This window comes from Clavelina lepadiformis, chromosome 8, assembly GCF_947623445.1.
Source record: "Clavelina lepadiformis chromosome 8, kaClaLepa1.1, whole genome shotgun sequence".
In the NCBI taxonomy this organism is placed as follows: domain Eukaryota; kingdom Metazoa; phylum Chordata; class Ascidiacea; order Aplousobranchia; family Clavelinidae; genus Clavelina; species Clavelina lepadiformis.
Genome location: NC_135247.1, coordinates 4,694,466 through 4,710,029, shown reverse-complemented (window position 1 = coordinate 4,710,029; position 15,564 = coordinate 4,694,466). Strand labels below are relative to the sequence as shown.

General features: G+C 39.7%; 1 protein-coding gene across 3 annotated transcripts in view; it reads left to right on the top strand.

Moving 5' to 3' along the window:
- LOC143469539 (uncharacterized) overlaps positions 1-15,465 on the top strand; it is a 30,193-nt gene extending 14,728 nt beyond the window's left edge. For 2 of the 3 annotated variants that reach the window (XM_076967276.1, XM_076967274.1), the window contains 38 exons: positions 1,565-1,797; positions 2,261-2,455; positions 2,559-2,690; positions 2,810-2,968; positions 3,138-3,234; positions 3,840-3,890; positions 4,921-5,018; positions 5,138-5,164; positions 5,797-5,895; positions 6,076-6,102; positions 6,299-6,379; positions 6,477-6,536; positions 6,789-6,821; positions 6,912-7,007; positions 7,743-7,805; positions 8,608-8,652; positions 8,776-8,875; positions 9,406-9,518; positions 9,624-9,677; positions 9,794-9,856; positions 9,958-9,993; positions 10,632-10,703; positions 10,771-10,803; positions 10,912-10,977; positions 11,071-11,175; positions 11,273-11,335; positions 11,462-11,497; positions 11,625-11,642; positions 11,763-11,798; positions 11,913-11,952; positions 12,049-12,134; positions 12,225-12,288; positions 12,407-12,462; positions 12,539-12,652; positions 12,829-13,085; positions 13,403-13,487; positions 13,940-14,055; positions 14,223-15,465. In XM_076967276.1, the coding sequence (XP_076823391.1) occupies positions 1,565-1,797; positions 2,261-2,455; positions 2,559-2,690; positions 2,810-2,968; positions 3,138-3,234; positions 3,840-3,890; positions 4,921-5,018; positions 5,138-5,164; positions 5,797-5,895; positions 6,076-6,102; positions 6,299-6,379; positions 6,477-6,536; positions 6,789-6,821; positions 6,912-7,007; positions 7,743-7,805; positions 8,608-8,652; positions 8,776-8,875; positions 9,406-9,518; positions 9,624-9,677; positions 9,794-9,856; positions 9,958-9,993; positions 10,632-10,703; positions 10,771-10,803; positions 10,912-10,977; positions 11,071-11,175; positions 11,273-11,335; positions 11,462-11,497; positions 11,625-11,642; positions 11,763-11,798; positions 11,913-11,952; positions 12,049-12,134; positions 12,225-12,288; positions 12,407-12,462; positions 12,539-12,652; positions 12,829-13,085; positions 13,403-13,487; positions 13,940-14,055; positions 14,223-14,442 (3,329 nt within the window). In that variant the 3' untranslated portion in view covers positions 14,443-15,465. The remainder of the gene's footprint in view (positions 1-1,564; positions 1,798-2,260; positions 2,456-2,558; positions 2,691-2,809; positions 2,969-3,137; positions 3,235-3,839; positions 3,891-4,920; positions 5,019-5,137; positions 5,165-5,796; positions 5,896-6,075; positions 6,103-6,298; positions 6,380-6,476; positions 6,537-6,788; positions 6,822-6,911; positions 7,008-7,742; positions 7,806-8,607; positions 8,653-8,775; positions 8,876-9,405; positions 9,519-9,623; positions 9,678-9,793; positions 9,857-9,957; positions 9,994-10,631; positions 10,704-10,770; positions 10,804-10,911; positions 10,978-11,070; positions 11,176-11,272; positions 11,336-11,461; positions 11,498-11,624; positions 11,643-11,762; positions 11,799-11,912; positions 11,953-12,048; positions 12,135-12,224; positions 12,289-12,406; positions 12,463-12,538; positions 12,653-12,828; positions 13,086-13,402; positions 13,488-13,939; positions 14,056-14,222) is intronic. The other variant, XM_076967275.1, reaches the window with a different exon arrangement.
- The last annotated feature ends 99 nt before the right edge of the window (positions 15,466-15,564 follow it).

The window sequence follows — 15,564 nt, the reverse complement described above, 5'->3', positions numbered from 1 at the left end:
GGACGTAAACTATTAAACCATCAAACTTAGTGAAAAAACTGATTGAAACGTAATTGAAAATAGTGTTTCCCAACTAGACCTATTTTATTCGTTTCTGCTCTTTTAGGATTTTAGTGAGATCCGTTTTTTTCACTAAGTTTGATTTTTTAATGGTTCATGTCTGGTCAATCTTTAACGTTATCTCTTATTTTGCACCGGTGTTTGCCTTCAAATACTCAGTTAAATATGACGCATTTTTCGAGGTCACCAACTGCCACTACACGTCTATTGTTCAGTGATGTATTTGCGCCCACCTGGTTCCAGTCCATCAGATTTATTATGAATATCATTATTGTACGGTTAAAGATGTGGAAACGGCAAACTGAGATATGTAGGTAGCAATTTTGTGATCGGGCAGTAGCCATGAACGAAAACAATATGACGTCCAAAATATAATATTTTCAAGACAAGATACAAAATAGAGAATGCTTTAACATGGTGTTAAATCTCGCCATTGTGGCCGTAACCTGCACGAAAAGTTTGCTAAAATTGGCTTTAAGTTAAAACTGACGTAATACGTTCATAAGACGAGTAATGTTAGTAGCCAGTCCTTACTTTAACGCACCTGCTAAATTTTTTAGGAATATAGGTCTACCGCTGTTATCACTACTTGTGGATACTGTGTAAAGCAGCAAACATATATGGTACTCAGGGCATTGATAAGCCTAAAGCTGGGTTTTGACGCTTTTCGTTGTTTTGATCCTTGTTAATGAACGAGCTCAATGGATTTTTGTTTGGTTATCAGTCATGAGGGTCACTTTGAGAAAAGCGATCATTGACATTGATATCTGTGTTTAGCTTTTCAAAAGGCTTTGTTGATATGGGCGTTCACTAATGGTGGTTATTTTTTTATCTCGCCTTGGATAATATATTTTTCTGGTACACAAAAGAGCGTGGAAGGCGGTACAGCAGTATTGTGATTCCCGATACAATATGTGTCGCCTCGTGTGTCAGAAACAAATCAGATTTGCTTTCACATACAAATATTTATACAGCTTTGTTGCTCGCGCTTGTACATGTAAATCACAGCATAAGACATTTCACAAGTTAAATTTTGCTTTGTTAAAAAGCTAGTACATTTTACGTTTGATAAATGTCCATTTTACGATGAGCCTACTTTTGTTAAAATAAGTTTTTTTATTTTCTGTAATGTTTTTGATTGAGGCATAACCCCACCTTGCGTAGGCTATGCGTAATTTTTGGATAAATTAAATAGCCATGATTGCAATGAAAAGAGATATATTCGATTAACAAAAAATACACGTGAAATTAATTAAGTGAAAAAATGCACGCGATAATCTTTTTCAAGGCTTTACTTCCAATAATAAACGCTCTGTATAGACATGATTATGCGAATCAGTTGCTTTTGTCGGACGAAAGGTCTGTAGCGAGCGTTTGTAGGCCTACGTAAAACGCGCGCAAAACTATGTGTGTTTGCACGTGTAACCCGTTGCTAATACAGCCTGGATGTTAAAACAAAATACCTGTCTATTTCAACATACTACGACAATGTAACACTTTGCAGGTGGCTCAGCAAAAGGCTTACTACCTGAAACTCTGCCAAATGAATTCTCCATTAGAACGTCTATAAAGCCTGGAAACCGTCAGGGTGGATTCTTATTCGCGGTTACTAATGAGCTTCAGTCGGTCGCCAAGTTTGCCTTGGAAATCGGTCCAGTGCCCAAGGACGATGACCATATGTTTATCGCACTATATATGAGTCCTAGTGGCCCTGCAGCCAAGGTTGCTTCGTTTCAGGTAAAAAGGAAGTATATTTGGCATATTTAGTCTAAACTCTTGGGCTGATATTTCAGTCTTTACTGATATTGATACTTCAGTGTTTATAAAACTTATTTTAATTACGTGTTCGATTCAGACAAAACGCTGAAATCATTGTTTGGCTCCTTTTAAAATAAATTAGATAGACCTGTCAAAGAAATAATATCAGTATAAAACCGTTCTACACTGCGACTTTGAATTAATTATTTATTCATCATCGGTCGATTGCGTCTTCAAATAAACTTGTTAGGTGAAAGGCTTGAAGTTGCTATTAATTCTATGATAGGGATCAAAAATAAATTAATAGGCAGGAATTTAAAGTTTATCGAATTGTACAACACAGATGAAATGGAGAAACAATTTTGATGTAATAGGGGTAAAGCCGGTATCCACGTCTTGTAACATTGTATACTATATTTTCATCTTGCATTGTTGTACGCAGGTGGATAACTTTGCCGGTGCCTGGACACGTTTCGCCATTGAGGTATCAAAAGACAAAATAACTTTATTTTTCAACTGCGCCAAAGTCACCGAACAAATCGTCGTACGAAACCCTATGAAAGAATTGCACTTCAATCCCAAGGATCTGGTATTTGTTGCTGGAAGAGGAGCCAGTTTCTTTCTTGACGCGTACCAGGTATCCTTCACTACACACCTAAACAGCAACTCTATTAAACATCCGGACTCGATATGTTCACAGCACAAAACATTTGTTTTGGTAACTCTTTAAAAATCTTTAGGGGGGTCTGCAAGAGCTTGATCTTTTGTCCGATCCAAAAAAGGCATCAGAGCAGTGCAAAGACGATGAACCAACCGCTTCGCTTGAGACAGAAGGGAGTGGAAGTGGCGATGACATCGATACGAGAAGCGGGGTAGGTGGATAACCGACTCAAGAGCGGCAAGAGAGCGGAGAAGCTCCTTGTTTTGAGTTTGTTCCGGAAACTTAGCATGAGGCTACACTCTAGGCTTGACCCTGATGTTTTTATCACAGGAGCTCGTTGATGAAAGCGGAGAGACGGATGATGGGGATGACGGTGATCTGTCTTTTTACATCACTGACGAAACGGAAGAACCAACTCCTACTCCACCTCCAATTATGACGACTGAGGAAGCTGAGGAAGCAGAAGGAGCAGCCGCAGGAGAAATTGAGGTAAAGAAGTCGCAAGAGAACCCAAACATGATACTTTCATTGTTAATACCATTTCCTCTACACTGAAACAAATTGAATGACTTCAACAAATACTCTTAAAGACAGATTATAAACTGACATAATTACTACACAGGAAGTGTTAGCTATATTGTTAATTGATATTTTGTAGCCAATCGTACAACCCAGTGTGATCCCGGTCACACATGAAACTACAACAACAAGAACCGTGGTGGAAAAAGAGATTGTTGAAGTTGCTGGGCCTAGAGGTATGAAGTGACATTAAAAATATAATTCATTAGGGTACGGGAACTGAAACGGTAGTTGATTAACGAACTTGCTCAATCTTAGACGTAAATGTTTTGGTTTTACATTCCTATAGTTTGGGCCTTTTTCGTAGACTACCCAAGTTGAATTAATCATAAAAGTGTAGGTGTGTATAGCTAGCATGTTGTGGTAACATAAATTGTAACTTCAGAAAAAATTGATCTTGTGATCAGCTTAAGATATTAACAACTGATTAACTCCAAACATGACTGATTTCCTTTGCCACATGCAACGCTTCGCCAACACCATCAAATAAGAGTTTATTAGAAACATTGTCAATCTTTCTAAAGTCACGCAGCATAGAACAAACCTTTAGCGTCTGGATTTTATCAATGCTTTTAATCACATGTTGTGTTCTTTTGGACTGACGTACGTGGCCACAGTAACTTAGAAATGATAAGTTCAAGGAGCTTTGGAAGAAAATAGTTCACTTGTCTGTACCAATGTGTTAGTGATGAATCTGTGTGTAGCGTAGTTGTACCGTGCGCCACCTTTGTACAGCGCAAAAGCATTAGTTAAATTCCATTAAAATGTTTACTCTGATTAGGTGAGAAAGGTGAGAAGGGAGCACAAGGAGAGAGTATTGTTGGACCAGAAGGTGAGCGTTAAGATGACAATTCATAACCCATTATTATTGCATGCTGTCTTCTTAATCCAATTTCTGTGTCCTTTCTCCTTTCGCAAATGAGCATTTCCATCGCCCAGTTACAAATACACAGCAAGGAATTTTTATTCGACTTTCCATCACATGTTGTAACGGTTAACGCCGCATTATCACCGGTATTTTGAGTTCAAGAAGCGCATAATGCAACGCCGGCTTGAACAATGGTAAAACGCAGTAAATAGGCATAAAGTAATTATTCCTGAACAATGATTACTTAATGTTGGGAGTGAAGCGATACCAGTTCCAAAGTTGATGCTTTCGTCAATAACGCGTTCGTTCCCATCACTTCCAATATTTTTGCTGAAGACGAATTTTAACAAATTTTGGTGATTGTTTACCAGACAAAAAGGTGTACCTGCAAAAGGTTTTTACTTATAATAATTACAAAACGACGTAATGGAGGTAATTGCACATGTAAGCACTTATCGCGTGAAGGAATGTTTTAATCGTCGGTCGTCTGATCGATATAATCGCACATCACGGCATATAAGGAGAATCGCTTCAAGTGCGGACCCGTTAACACAACATTCGTACTTAGCGTGTACAAGTTAAAATGCCTTGAAATTCCTTCTGATGTTTATAAAATTTGCCTTTGAAATTGAATCCAAATCCGGTTAGCAAGTTTACGCGAAAAAGCACTGTGGTTATACAGCCATCGCTATAGCCTATAGCAGTAACGAGACGCACTGTAAACTTCATTGCGTCAATACATAAACAGATTAACAAATGATCTTGACATGGCGCATAAGCCAATACTTTCGTTGGGGCGCCGTTTCAAGCAAGTGCCACAGCTGAATAGAGCTAATCTTCTGTGTGTGCTTGCTTTTTTCTGAGAACTTTCGTAAATATTTCCCTGATACCGAACTAACTTATTAAAATACTTCTGTGGATGCAAGCAACGGAGCCCGCTCTTTTTTTACGAACAACGAAGCAGCAAGCCGTATAATTGTACCTGTGTGTATAGGCCGTTCAGGACGTGATGGTTTGGACGGCGCCACTGGACGTCCTGGAGAACCTGGTTTGACTGGTGCCGATGGGTTGCGTGGGGAGCAAGGCATCCAGGTATGTTTGCTGCCTCGTTGCTTTTAAAATGAAAGAAATAAAAACACATTATTTTTTATCTTTTTGTAATTGTTTAACCCTGAAAACCTGCCTATAACGCAAATCAAACCTATTTTTAGGGCGAACCTGGCCAAAAAGGAGATAAGGTAAGCGTTCACTTTGCAAACATAGTCTACTATCTGATTTAGTGATTCATGTCACAAGTCAGGAATTCATCTTTACAGCTGTATCACGTTCAAACTATTATTTTCAAATTGTAAGAGAAACCTGTCAACCTGTGCGCGGCCTGGAAAGTTTATCGCTATTTACTCCCCGTAACTACTGTATACTATTTAACCAATAATAGCAAATGTTGGGAAACCTAACAATATTCGACCACGCAGTCCGTCTATATTTGCACCGACAACATCCAAGCAAACGACAAGTTTTTATAAAATTGACGTTATATAGGTCAGACGAGTAGTTAAATAATAAAGAAGCCGCCATGTTGACTTTTGGAGTGACACATAATCCTTAAAATTGCCCACTTACAAGTACAAGAAGTAGATTGACTGGTTACAACGTATTTGATCAAGCAACCTTCAAAGAGTCTTCAGTTTATCACAATCCAAAGTTAGCTTGTTGAAGTAATAAACCCACAGCCATCCAAACATGTAAAATCCACCGCTACGGTTTGCGTAGCAAGTATAGTTTCATTCTATAAGATTTCCGTCTCTGTAATGCCCAATTAAATGCAACCGACAAGCGAGCATTTGTATTCATTATTTTCTTTCAACAGGGTGAAGCTGGAACCGGCATACAAGGCGAACAGGGTGAACAGGGTGAGAAAGGTGAACCGGGTGAAGCATCTGTTGTTACCGGCTCAGCTGGACCAGTGGTAAGTTTTCGTTTATCTCTTTTGAAAGCTGAATCCAGATACCAAGCAGTCGGCGGCTAACCAAAGTAGACCAATATCTACTGAAGACAGGCTTCCTAAAACCACTAACTTAGTTAAAGTTTCTTGTTTGACATACAAGACTAGAAAAGCTCATTGAAAAAATGCAACCTATGATTTCAGGGGCCATCTGGACCACAAGGCGAAAAGGTAGGTTAGACCGGAGTGTATTAAAATCACAGACTCACCTGATACAGTAGTAATAAAACTTCTTATCCTTTTTAAATGGTTGTATCCTACATATTTTGGCTTCGTCCGCATAACAAAAAGATTTGGCCGCAACTAGGACTATATATAGATTCGCCATTGACTCTGGAACGATCATTTGTACAAAATTGTAATTTAGGGTGAAAAAGGTGATCCTGGTGAAGATGGAGACGACGGAGAAGATGGAGACGACGGAGAAGATGGAGAGGACGGAGAAAAGGTAACATCGTTATCTTTTGCGGTGCAATTCCAGGATGAGCAAAGCTATATTAATCACTGTTTATCTCAACGATGCCGTCTAAAACATTTCCATTTAGGGCGACCGTGGCTTACCTGGCAAGGCCATCGTTGGACCTCCTGGGCCACCCGGTGTTTCGGTTAGTGTTGTTTTTAATCTTATGATAAGCACGCATCACGTTGCACGAGCAAAACTCGTAGCTGAAACAGTCGGCTTTAAAGGTTTCGTGGTAGCATTTCGCCAATTGGCAAACTTTTTCGCTCGGCTACTTTTAGTATTACTCAGCGTTCAATTGCTTCAACTTTGTGTTGTTGTGTGGACTATTTTACAGAAATACTATTACTTCCTGCTTGATATAAGTTTCGCTGACTATTTCTATGTTTTTATTTAGTCATTTGTGGATATGGAAGGATCCGGTTTTGAAGTAAGTCTCATTTCTCAACCATGTAAAACTGTAATGCGCTGTCACGCAAAAACTTGCAACTACAGCGATTTTTTTATGCAACTTTTCTAGGGACAGCAAGGGCCTCCAGGACCAATTGGACCTAAAGGTGACACTGGTGCACCAGGTGCTGATGGTGTAGGAATCAAGGGAGATAAGGGAGACCAAGTAAGTATTCGAAGAAAATGTTTTGTGTTAGCGGTTGCCGTGATCGAACGATAAACACTAACCACAAGTTTACAATAGATGGAGAAGTACATAACAACGTATTTCTCCAGGAAACCGATAAACTAAAAATATGGAAGAGAATGAACTCGCCAAACAAGGCTATCGTAATTAGTCTAAAAATCAAGCGAATTGCGGAGCATCTACGTTGCATCCAATTTTATAAATTGAGCGACGAGGTTGTCATGGTGCAATAATGAACTCGCTTTCTGCTGCTTAATTAACCGTGGGTTGCGGTTGAGTTAAAAATGAATTCCTTTGAAGTTCTGGCGATTTGCCCTCGTTTAAGTAAACCCAATATGATGTAAATGATGTGGAAACTCCCGAGAGGGTTTAGCCGCTGGAACCAAATTGGCGTAGTCTAACGTGGTATGCGCGGTCGCGAATCGCAATTGATATGCATGAACCGACCTGTAAAGTTAAATATAATAGTTTGCGATCCACCTGTTAGCAAACTACAAGTAAGGCTGTATGTAAGCAAGGCAGGTGATAGTTAGACAGGAAATCGTGGCTCCTTTTTTGAGCTGGTTATATGGCATTGTTGTAATCTTAATCACCACGTGATGAATGACGATTGCTCACTTCGCCCAAATTCTTTGTCTGGTGTCAATCCGCTATGGATATGTATTGTTCAAATAGTAAACTTTGCTTTATCAGCATTTTGTTGTTTCTGTTTAGGGTGAACGTGGCTTAGATGGCCAACCTGGAATACCGGGCAAGGACGGAAGAATTGGTGTTGACGTAAGTACTAAATTGTTGTATTTAAATGAGCAACTTCGACTTAATGAACATCACACACCAAACAAAACGCAACCTATTTTGCGTAAGCCCTTGTGAAAGAATCGCTTTTCGACTCGACTGTTGTCATTGCGAATTTTCTTTTTGTCCGTTTATTTACCATTAGCCTGAGTCAAGATACAATGCTATCAAAAAAGCAACTGACTTTCTTTCTTCTTCTGTTTCTCTTCCTTCAGCTCACGTCTGAGCAAATTGCAGCAGTGAAAGAGCTTCTTCAAAAAAACGTCATATTTAGAAACGCAGTTGGCTCCACTGATCAGTTACACGCGGTATTACAAAAATATTCTCTATTTTCTGCTCTGCCGTTGTATTCTCTGCTACACCTTTTACCTTTACTTCATGTTTCAAACTTTCTACTTTGTAATGAAGTCTATGCCGTCCGGATCTTTAATGAACAATTACGGACATAACCCAGTCGACGTTATGGGCGCTTATCGCATGCAAAGTGGGGGACTCGGAGGGCCTGGAAGCAAACAGAAATTAGAAACAGACATCGTGAGTATTTCGAAGCCCCGGTGTGAAATTTATGTCTGTCTGCTATGCGTGGTCACATTTTTGCAATGAACAATACTAGACAAAAGTTACTGCATACTCCAGCAGGTTTCCGCGTCTTTTCGAAGCCGTAGAATTTAGTGACCTAAAAGTTTTCAGAAATTTTAAAACCATAATTAAGTTGGACAAAATAAAATCGTAGCTGTATCATAAGAGATTATTTTTGCCAAGTCAATTTTATGTTTTATAACAGGGACAACAAGGACCTTTAGGACCGGTTGGTGCCGTAGGGCAAAAGGTAAGAGCATAAGATGGCGTCATGTAATAATTTGCTTTCTACACAACTTCCAGTACATCCGTAGCTTTAAAGCGTAATTGTATTTGACGACAATCCTTAACAAATGGGTACATTTTGGAATAGGGCGAACCCGGTAAAGATGGTTTCCCTGGTTTGGCTGGAGTACCGGGACCACCTGGCCCAGCTGGTGTTTGCAACGCTCCATCTGCTAAAATGCCAACAGGTAAAGAATCCTTATTGTAACAACCTTTTAATCTGTTTAAATGTTAAACAAACTAGTAGTGATTAGGAGCTAGCATTTAATTACGTGTTCAAGCGGTTACAAATATACTATAGACTTACACCACGAACAGGGCTAAAACATTATGTCGATACACCCGCATAGCTTTAGGCCTATATGTTTTAAATGCTAAGGTTACACTGTTGGTGGAAGCCAATGATTTCACCGTAGCCAGATAACAATCTTTCCGCCAAATATCAAGTGTGCGTAGAAAGACCATGGCTAAGTCTTTGGCTTATAGTAAATCGTATGTAAACGAAATGTCTTTTAAGTGAGTCAGAGCGAATAAATTTGCTTTCCTTGCCTAGGCACTTCACCTTGAAAGGGTGATTTGCAGCGAAAATGCCTCAAATAGCAATAGAAATTTAATCTTGCAGCAATGACAGATGACGGGGGTAAGGTGAAGCCTATTAACAACTGTCGCGCCAATGATGGTTTCTTTTTTAGAAAAATTATGGTTGCTCTTTTCATAGATGACGAAGACCTATTCGAAGGAAGCGGAAAAGTCGATCTACCCAAAGTAATGTCAGGTTGTTCGGCAGGACCACCAGGAGAAAATGGAGCGCCGGGACTTCCAGGACCTCATGTAAAACTACACATAATCATTGCAACTTCTATCAGTTTTGGATATTTGATTTATCGTCGTATGTCATAGCATACTCCGATACAAAACGTTTATCTTATTTATTAGGGACCTGCCGGCCCAGTTGGACCACAAGGACCTACGGGTCCAGATGGAGCTCAGGTAAACAAAAAAGAGCAATCATCTCTAAAAGAATTGAATCAGACGTTAATGTGTAAACCTATCCAAAAACTAGGTAATGAGGGTAGTTAGATAGTAAACGTGTATTTGCAAAACAGGGTGTTCCCGGTGCTGAGGGCCCGTCAGGCGAAAACGGTAAAAATGGAGCACCTGGTCTTCAGGTACAGTCAGCATTTTCATTTCATTAAATTCTTGCAGCAATTCATACTGCAAAAACATGATCAGAAAATACATCGTAACATGTTGAACTTGATATTTTCAGGGTGCCCCTGGTAACGATGGTGCACAAGGACTACAAGTAAGTAAATCTGCCAATAGCATATATGGCAAGCTATTGTAACGTCTACCCATAGACTACGATAATAATTGAAACTATAGCCCAAAGTTGACGGCTTCCTTTACAGACAACTCAATTTTAAGATGTAGAAATGGGTTAATGGGTTATGCTTTTGCTATGCTCATCTAAGTTGCAATGGTTTGACAGCATTTAATCCAATTAGTTTCGTCATAAGCTGCTATGTGGACTATAACTGGCAAATTGCTTTTAAAAGGGTTTAAAAGGCACTTCTTAGGTATGCCTGGTTACAAAATGCACTTGAAACTTCACGCCTAGTTCATATGCCACACATGCTTTTCATAAGAACGCGATTCGTTGCTTCTGCGCTCAGAATCGGCGGTATCGAGTGCCACTAAGATGAGCTTAAATATAACAGCGTTAAAACACCCAGTGGTGGGTCACTTAGCGGGGGTATATGGTTACCGCTTATCACCTCAACAGAGGAAATCCCTATAACACAATTGACTTTTGCTAAAAATCACGACCTGTTTAAATACCGTCGGTTTTCAAGTGCTATGTGTGCCACACCCCATACCCTATATCATGCGAGGCATAGTTCACTGAAAACGCAAGTAACGGCACTCATTAATATTTTTCAGGGACCAGCTGGCAAGGATGGAGCTGACGGGGCTCAAGGTCCTGCTGGTCTCCCAGGCAAGGACGGCGAGAGCGTAAGTACTTTGACGTTTCTAGTTTCATAATCTATTTTCACTTTTGTAACTTTTTAATTTTGCTCAGGTTACTGGACCTAAAGGCGACAGCGGCGCACCGGTAAGTTAATGATGTTTCAAGACTTGTGATACACATTTTGTGGTTAATCGTGCTTCCAAGAAATACGCTTTGTCATAGCTTGTCTATTAAGGTATTTATATGTTTTAGGGGTCAGAGGGACCTATTGGACCACCAGGACCTCCTGGTCCAGCAGCCGCGGTTGGTTCCACTGAGGTGAACTATATATATTCTTTAGTCGACTTTGTAGCAATACTTATTACTTTTGGACATCTCGAAACTATTTCAAATGATTACTTGAAATTATAGGGATTGAAAGGTGAAAAGGGCGAACCAGGAAATATGATTGGACCAGACGGAAGTATGCTGCACGGAAGCGGAGAGAAAGGAGAACCCGGTAACCCTGGAGAAAGAGTAAGTTGCGACATAACCGAATAATTTCATTGTGGGAAATGCAGGCGTTGAGGCATTAACATGCAACGAACAATGCGTGTTGTTTATTGTAATCCAGGGTCCTAATGGCTTACCGGGAATGCAAGGTATCAAGGGTGACATGGGAATGCCTGGACGACGGGTAAGATAAAGGCTTTTGCAAAATATAGAACTAACATACACATATGTTAGTTACCGTGAAATGCCTCATGTTACCACGAATTATCCATATTTGTAACCACACTGACAACATCTTATGTATTTACAGGGGGCACCTGGAAGAGATGGTCTTCGCGGAGGACAAGTAAGTGTGCACTGCGCTTCATTCCATTTTGTGTAATGCTAAATTCTTTTGCGTAATATCCTTCCTAGCAAAATAGCCTTGCAGGCTTTGTTTTCACACTCAAGTAACGCCTATTTTCTAATCACAGGGAGATAAAGGAGAATATGTAAGTACAATCGGCAAATATTTACCCAGACCATATAAACCTGGTTTCATTATTTTATTTTCTTGTAATTCTTATTGAACATGCATTGTACTTAAATATTGTATTGCCTATTGTTTTAAGGGAGAGAGAGGTGAAACTGGTGCACAAGGACTTAAGGTAACTAAGACTAAGCTGTTAATACTCATTTGACAACAACGCGAATACTTATATGCTCGACTACCTTTTGACTAAAATGTCAAATAACAATATTGCCAATCATTGCTTTAATAGGGAGAACCTGGAACTCCAGGGACTGGAGGAATATTTGGAGGTAATTATGGATGCAACTATTATGCGTAAAATAGGTCTTTCCTGTCTAGACACGAAATGGCGAGTTAATGTGAATTAATGTTTAAAATCACTGTAGGCTCCGCAGAGAAAGGTGACCAGGGTATGCCAGGAAGACCAGGTACACCAGGTCCAAGAGGAAATCCTGGTGTTGCAGGACCTCAGGTACAACTGATTTCATCGCACTCACTTTAATCGTATGTCTTTATAAAAGATGTATTACAGTAACTAACAAAATCTTGGATATTTGTTTAGGGCCTACAGGGAGAATCCGGTTTACGCGGATTCAAAGGTGAACCAGGACAGCAAGCAAGCTCAGGTAATTCTTTTGTGTTTAAAATGTAGCCAAATTCAAGGAAACAATTAAGGTGTAACCTAAACGACCATCTCAAAATGGTGCAAAAACCTTTTACAAACTTAATAAAATTGCTTACCAGGTGCTCCATCAAGCCTCACTTTCAACACTTTGGATGAAATGCAAGATAACTTTGCTGTAAGAAAAACTAATTGCGAATTCTACTTTGCCCTTTGCATTTGGCACGTTGTCTCAAAGAAATTTCTTGTCTTAGACTTCTCCACTCGGAATTCTAGCCTTTGTCATCGCTAGGGACGAGATGTACGTGAAGACGAGCGCCGGTTGGAGCGGGGTGCAGCTGACTCGGCCATTAACGCCACCGGGATCGGTAAGAAGCAGAAATTACGTATCTTTCAAAGACCACGTTTTTATGGAAAGCATTACATCAATGTGCTACAAATCGTCACACAGAACATATAGCTTGTAACTTGTTAATCACGCTAACATCGGATGTGATTTCAATGTTGATCATGATTCAATGACCGGATTTCAATGTTGGTTCAGCAGAGGCCAGTTAGACCCACAAGAAAATCCACGACGACGACGACCACCACAACCACCACCGCCGCAACAACCACAACGACGACAACCGAGGCTCCAACAACCACGACCACTACAACAACGCAGCAACCACTTTCCAACAAGCGACTGCACATGATTGCGCTTAACTTCCCACTCAGTGGACGCATGGGCGGCATCGTCGGGGCAGATAGACTCTGCTTCGAACAGGCTAAGGATGCAGGTCTACGTGGAACTTACAGGTACGAAATTAATTAGTTTTTAGGCTCGTTAATTTTGCAGTTGAGCATGCTTCATGTGTATATTGTGTATGTCACTGTTGTTGAGGTGTAAATGTTAGTTTGGCAGAATTCAAAGTGTGTTTTTGCTAAAGCGGCTGGTACCACTCCTTTTAAACGATATATTTTCCGACTTGAAATGATACCAAAAGTGGATGTTGTGTGCTCAAGTACCGTGCTCAATTACCCCCATTAATGCCAGGAGTGCTTGTTATGAACACATTTGAAAGCTCTTCTTCATCTTGGAGAAATATTATTAACGGTCGCATTTGTGTATGCAGAGCTTTCTTGTCCTCGCGCGACCAACACGTCAGTTCGATTGTACGTCGCCAAGATAGAGAAAATGTACCGATCGTCAACGCTAAGGTGAGTATTACTAGGGTGGTCGGTTTATTCAAGTGGCTTTTGAGAAGGCAGCAAAAGACAATTTTCTTTTAAGTGTGATATTTCAGATAAATTCTTATGATACAAAAAGCTTATAGGAGACTGCTCAAGCGTTTCGATTGAGGGCTTATATGTAACCTCTAATGACTTAACTTGAAAGGTCCTTACAAGCAATGGTGAGATTCAAACATTTTAGCAACGGGTTCTCTGAAGTTTTATTAAACCAACAAAATAACTTCTTCTATGAGCAGCGTTTTAATTACCGGTCCGTTTGTTTTAGCAAACCGTCCGCGTGAACCGACTGAATCTCATTACTGCTTTCAAAGCTTACGGTTAAAAAGTTACTAAAAATATTCACAGCTCTGCGAACATAACGGTTTAAATCTCGTCTTGTTACCGTTTGCAGCCAAGTTGATTCGGTTTTTGTTGTTTAGGGTGAAATTCTCTTCCCCAATTGGAATTCTATCTTTAATGGCAGCATGGGCGATTTCCATGACCCTGAAAAAATATATTCTTTTGAACAACGACGAATTCTAACGGATGCTAGATGGTAAGTTATGGTTTTACAAACAAGCATAGAAACTGATTTACATACCCAATCATTACCATAGCATTATTAACATTTTCATAAAACAATTAAAGAGTAAAACTCTCACTCCATTTCCCTTCCCTCTACCTGTAGGCTTGCTTTATAAAAAAATATGTTTTTGTAAATAGGCCCGTCAAGGCGATATGGCATGGGTCATCCCCGGATGGAAGTGTGAACAGCCATCACTATTGCGTATCCTGGTACACTCAAAATATGGCAGTTACCGGCGCCGGTGCATCGTTACGAAACCATCGTTTGCTGGCTCACAAGCCGCTCAGCTGTCACAGATCATTTGCTGTTCTTTGCATTGAAAACAGTACCAGAACGCTACGATACAGGAAGAGATGAAGTGGATTGATAGGAGCCGGTTTTATCTTATAAAGATTAATAACTTGGACAAACAGAAATTTTCAAAAAAACTATGAAAATAACATGACGTTGTTATAGCTGTTTTCGTAGTTATTCTCGTGTTGTAACAAAAAATGCACTCATTTTTTTCATAAAAACTATAAAGATGCCAATTTATGTTCCAGCGCCCGCGGAGGCCGGTGGTGGCAAATTCCACCAAAATTTATTTCTAGGAATTATGCGGATTTTTCGTCCCGAAAACACTTTATGTTTATTTTTTATAGCCTTGAATTTAATGGCAGCACCAATTTGAAATGTTTATTTCGAACCCATTCACGCTTGTGCCCGTTCATTTGCATCTCTTTATGTTTCTTGCGATAGGCTCTTTCAGTATTATGTTTGTGTTACCTTCCACGTTATCACATGCTTCTTACAGACGAGGAAATAGTTATAATTCATACACAACTGGGTGAGAATTGCCCATCTTAAAGTTTGTCCATAGCTGAAGAGTTATCGTGCGCCTACATATATGGTTTGATAAGTGAAAAACAAGAGAATCGGAAATTTATTTCATTTATAATTCTTTTATAACCTAGGTCAGTATACTGCCTATTAGTGGAGAAAATCTTTTATCTGCAAAACGATGATAGGCTTAACGTTTTTTCTCTCCAACCGCCGCTGTGTATGATTTGTTAATTTAATTAATTCGTCCGTAGCAATGACTGATCAAGTCCGACAATGTTTTGTAAAAACTTTTTCTTCCTTTTAGCTGATGTAAATGAATTCACTTTTCCAAGCCGAAAGCATCGTTTCTGTTTAATTTTTCGTCCCTTTGCATCGTGTTTGCCCATAAAAATGCCTGAGGTACACAACTTTGCATCTTCAGATGTATCGCAATACTTTTGTCTTTCAATGATTTCAGCATAGTAGACTGATCGCTGTTCAAAAAAGCTTGAGCAACAACCATCTTTTTTCTTATATGGTTAACCCTATTATTAAAATATACGGTAAACACAAATTTAATCAGCTGGTATTGCGGAATAATGTTGTTTACTAGTCCGCAAGACGGCCTGTGTTTGAATAAGTCAGATATAAGGCAGTAGACCACTTCAGTACTCCTTA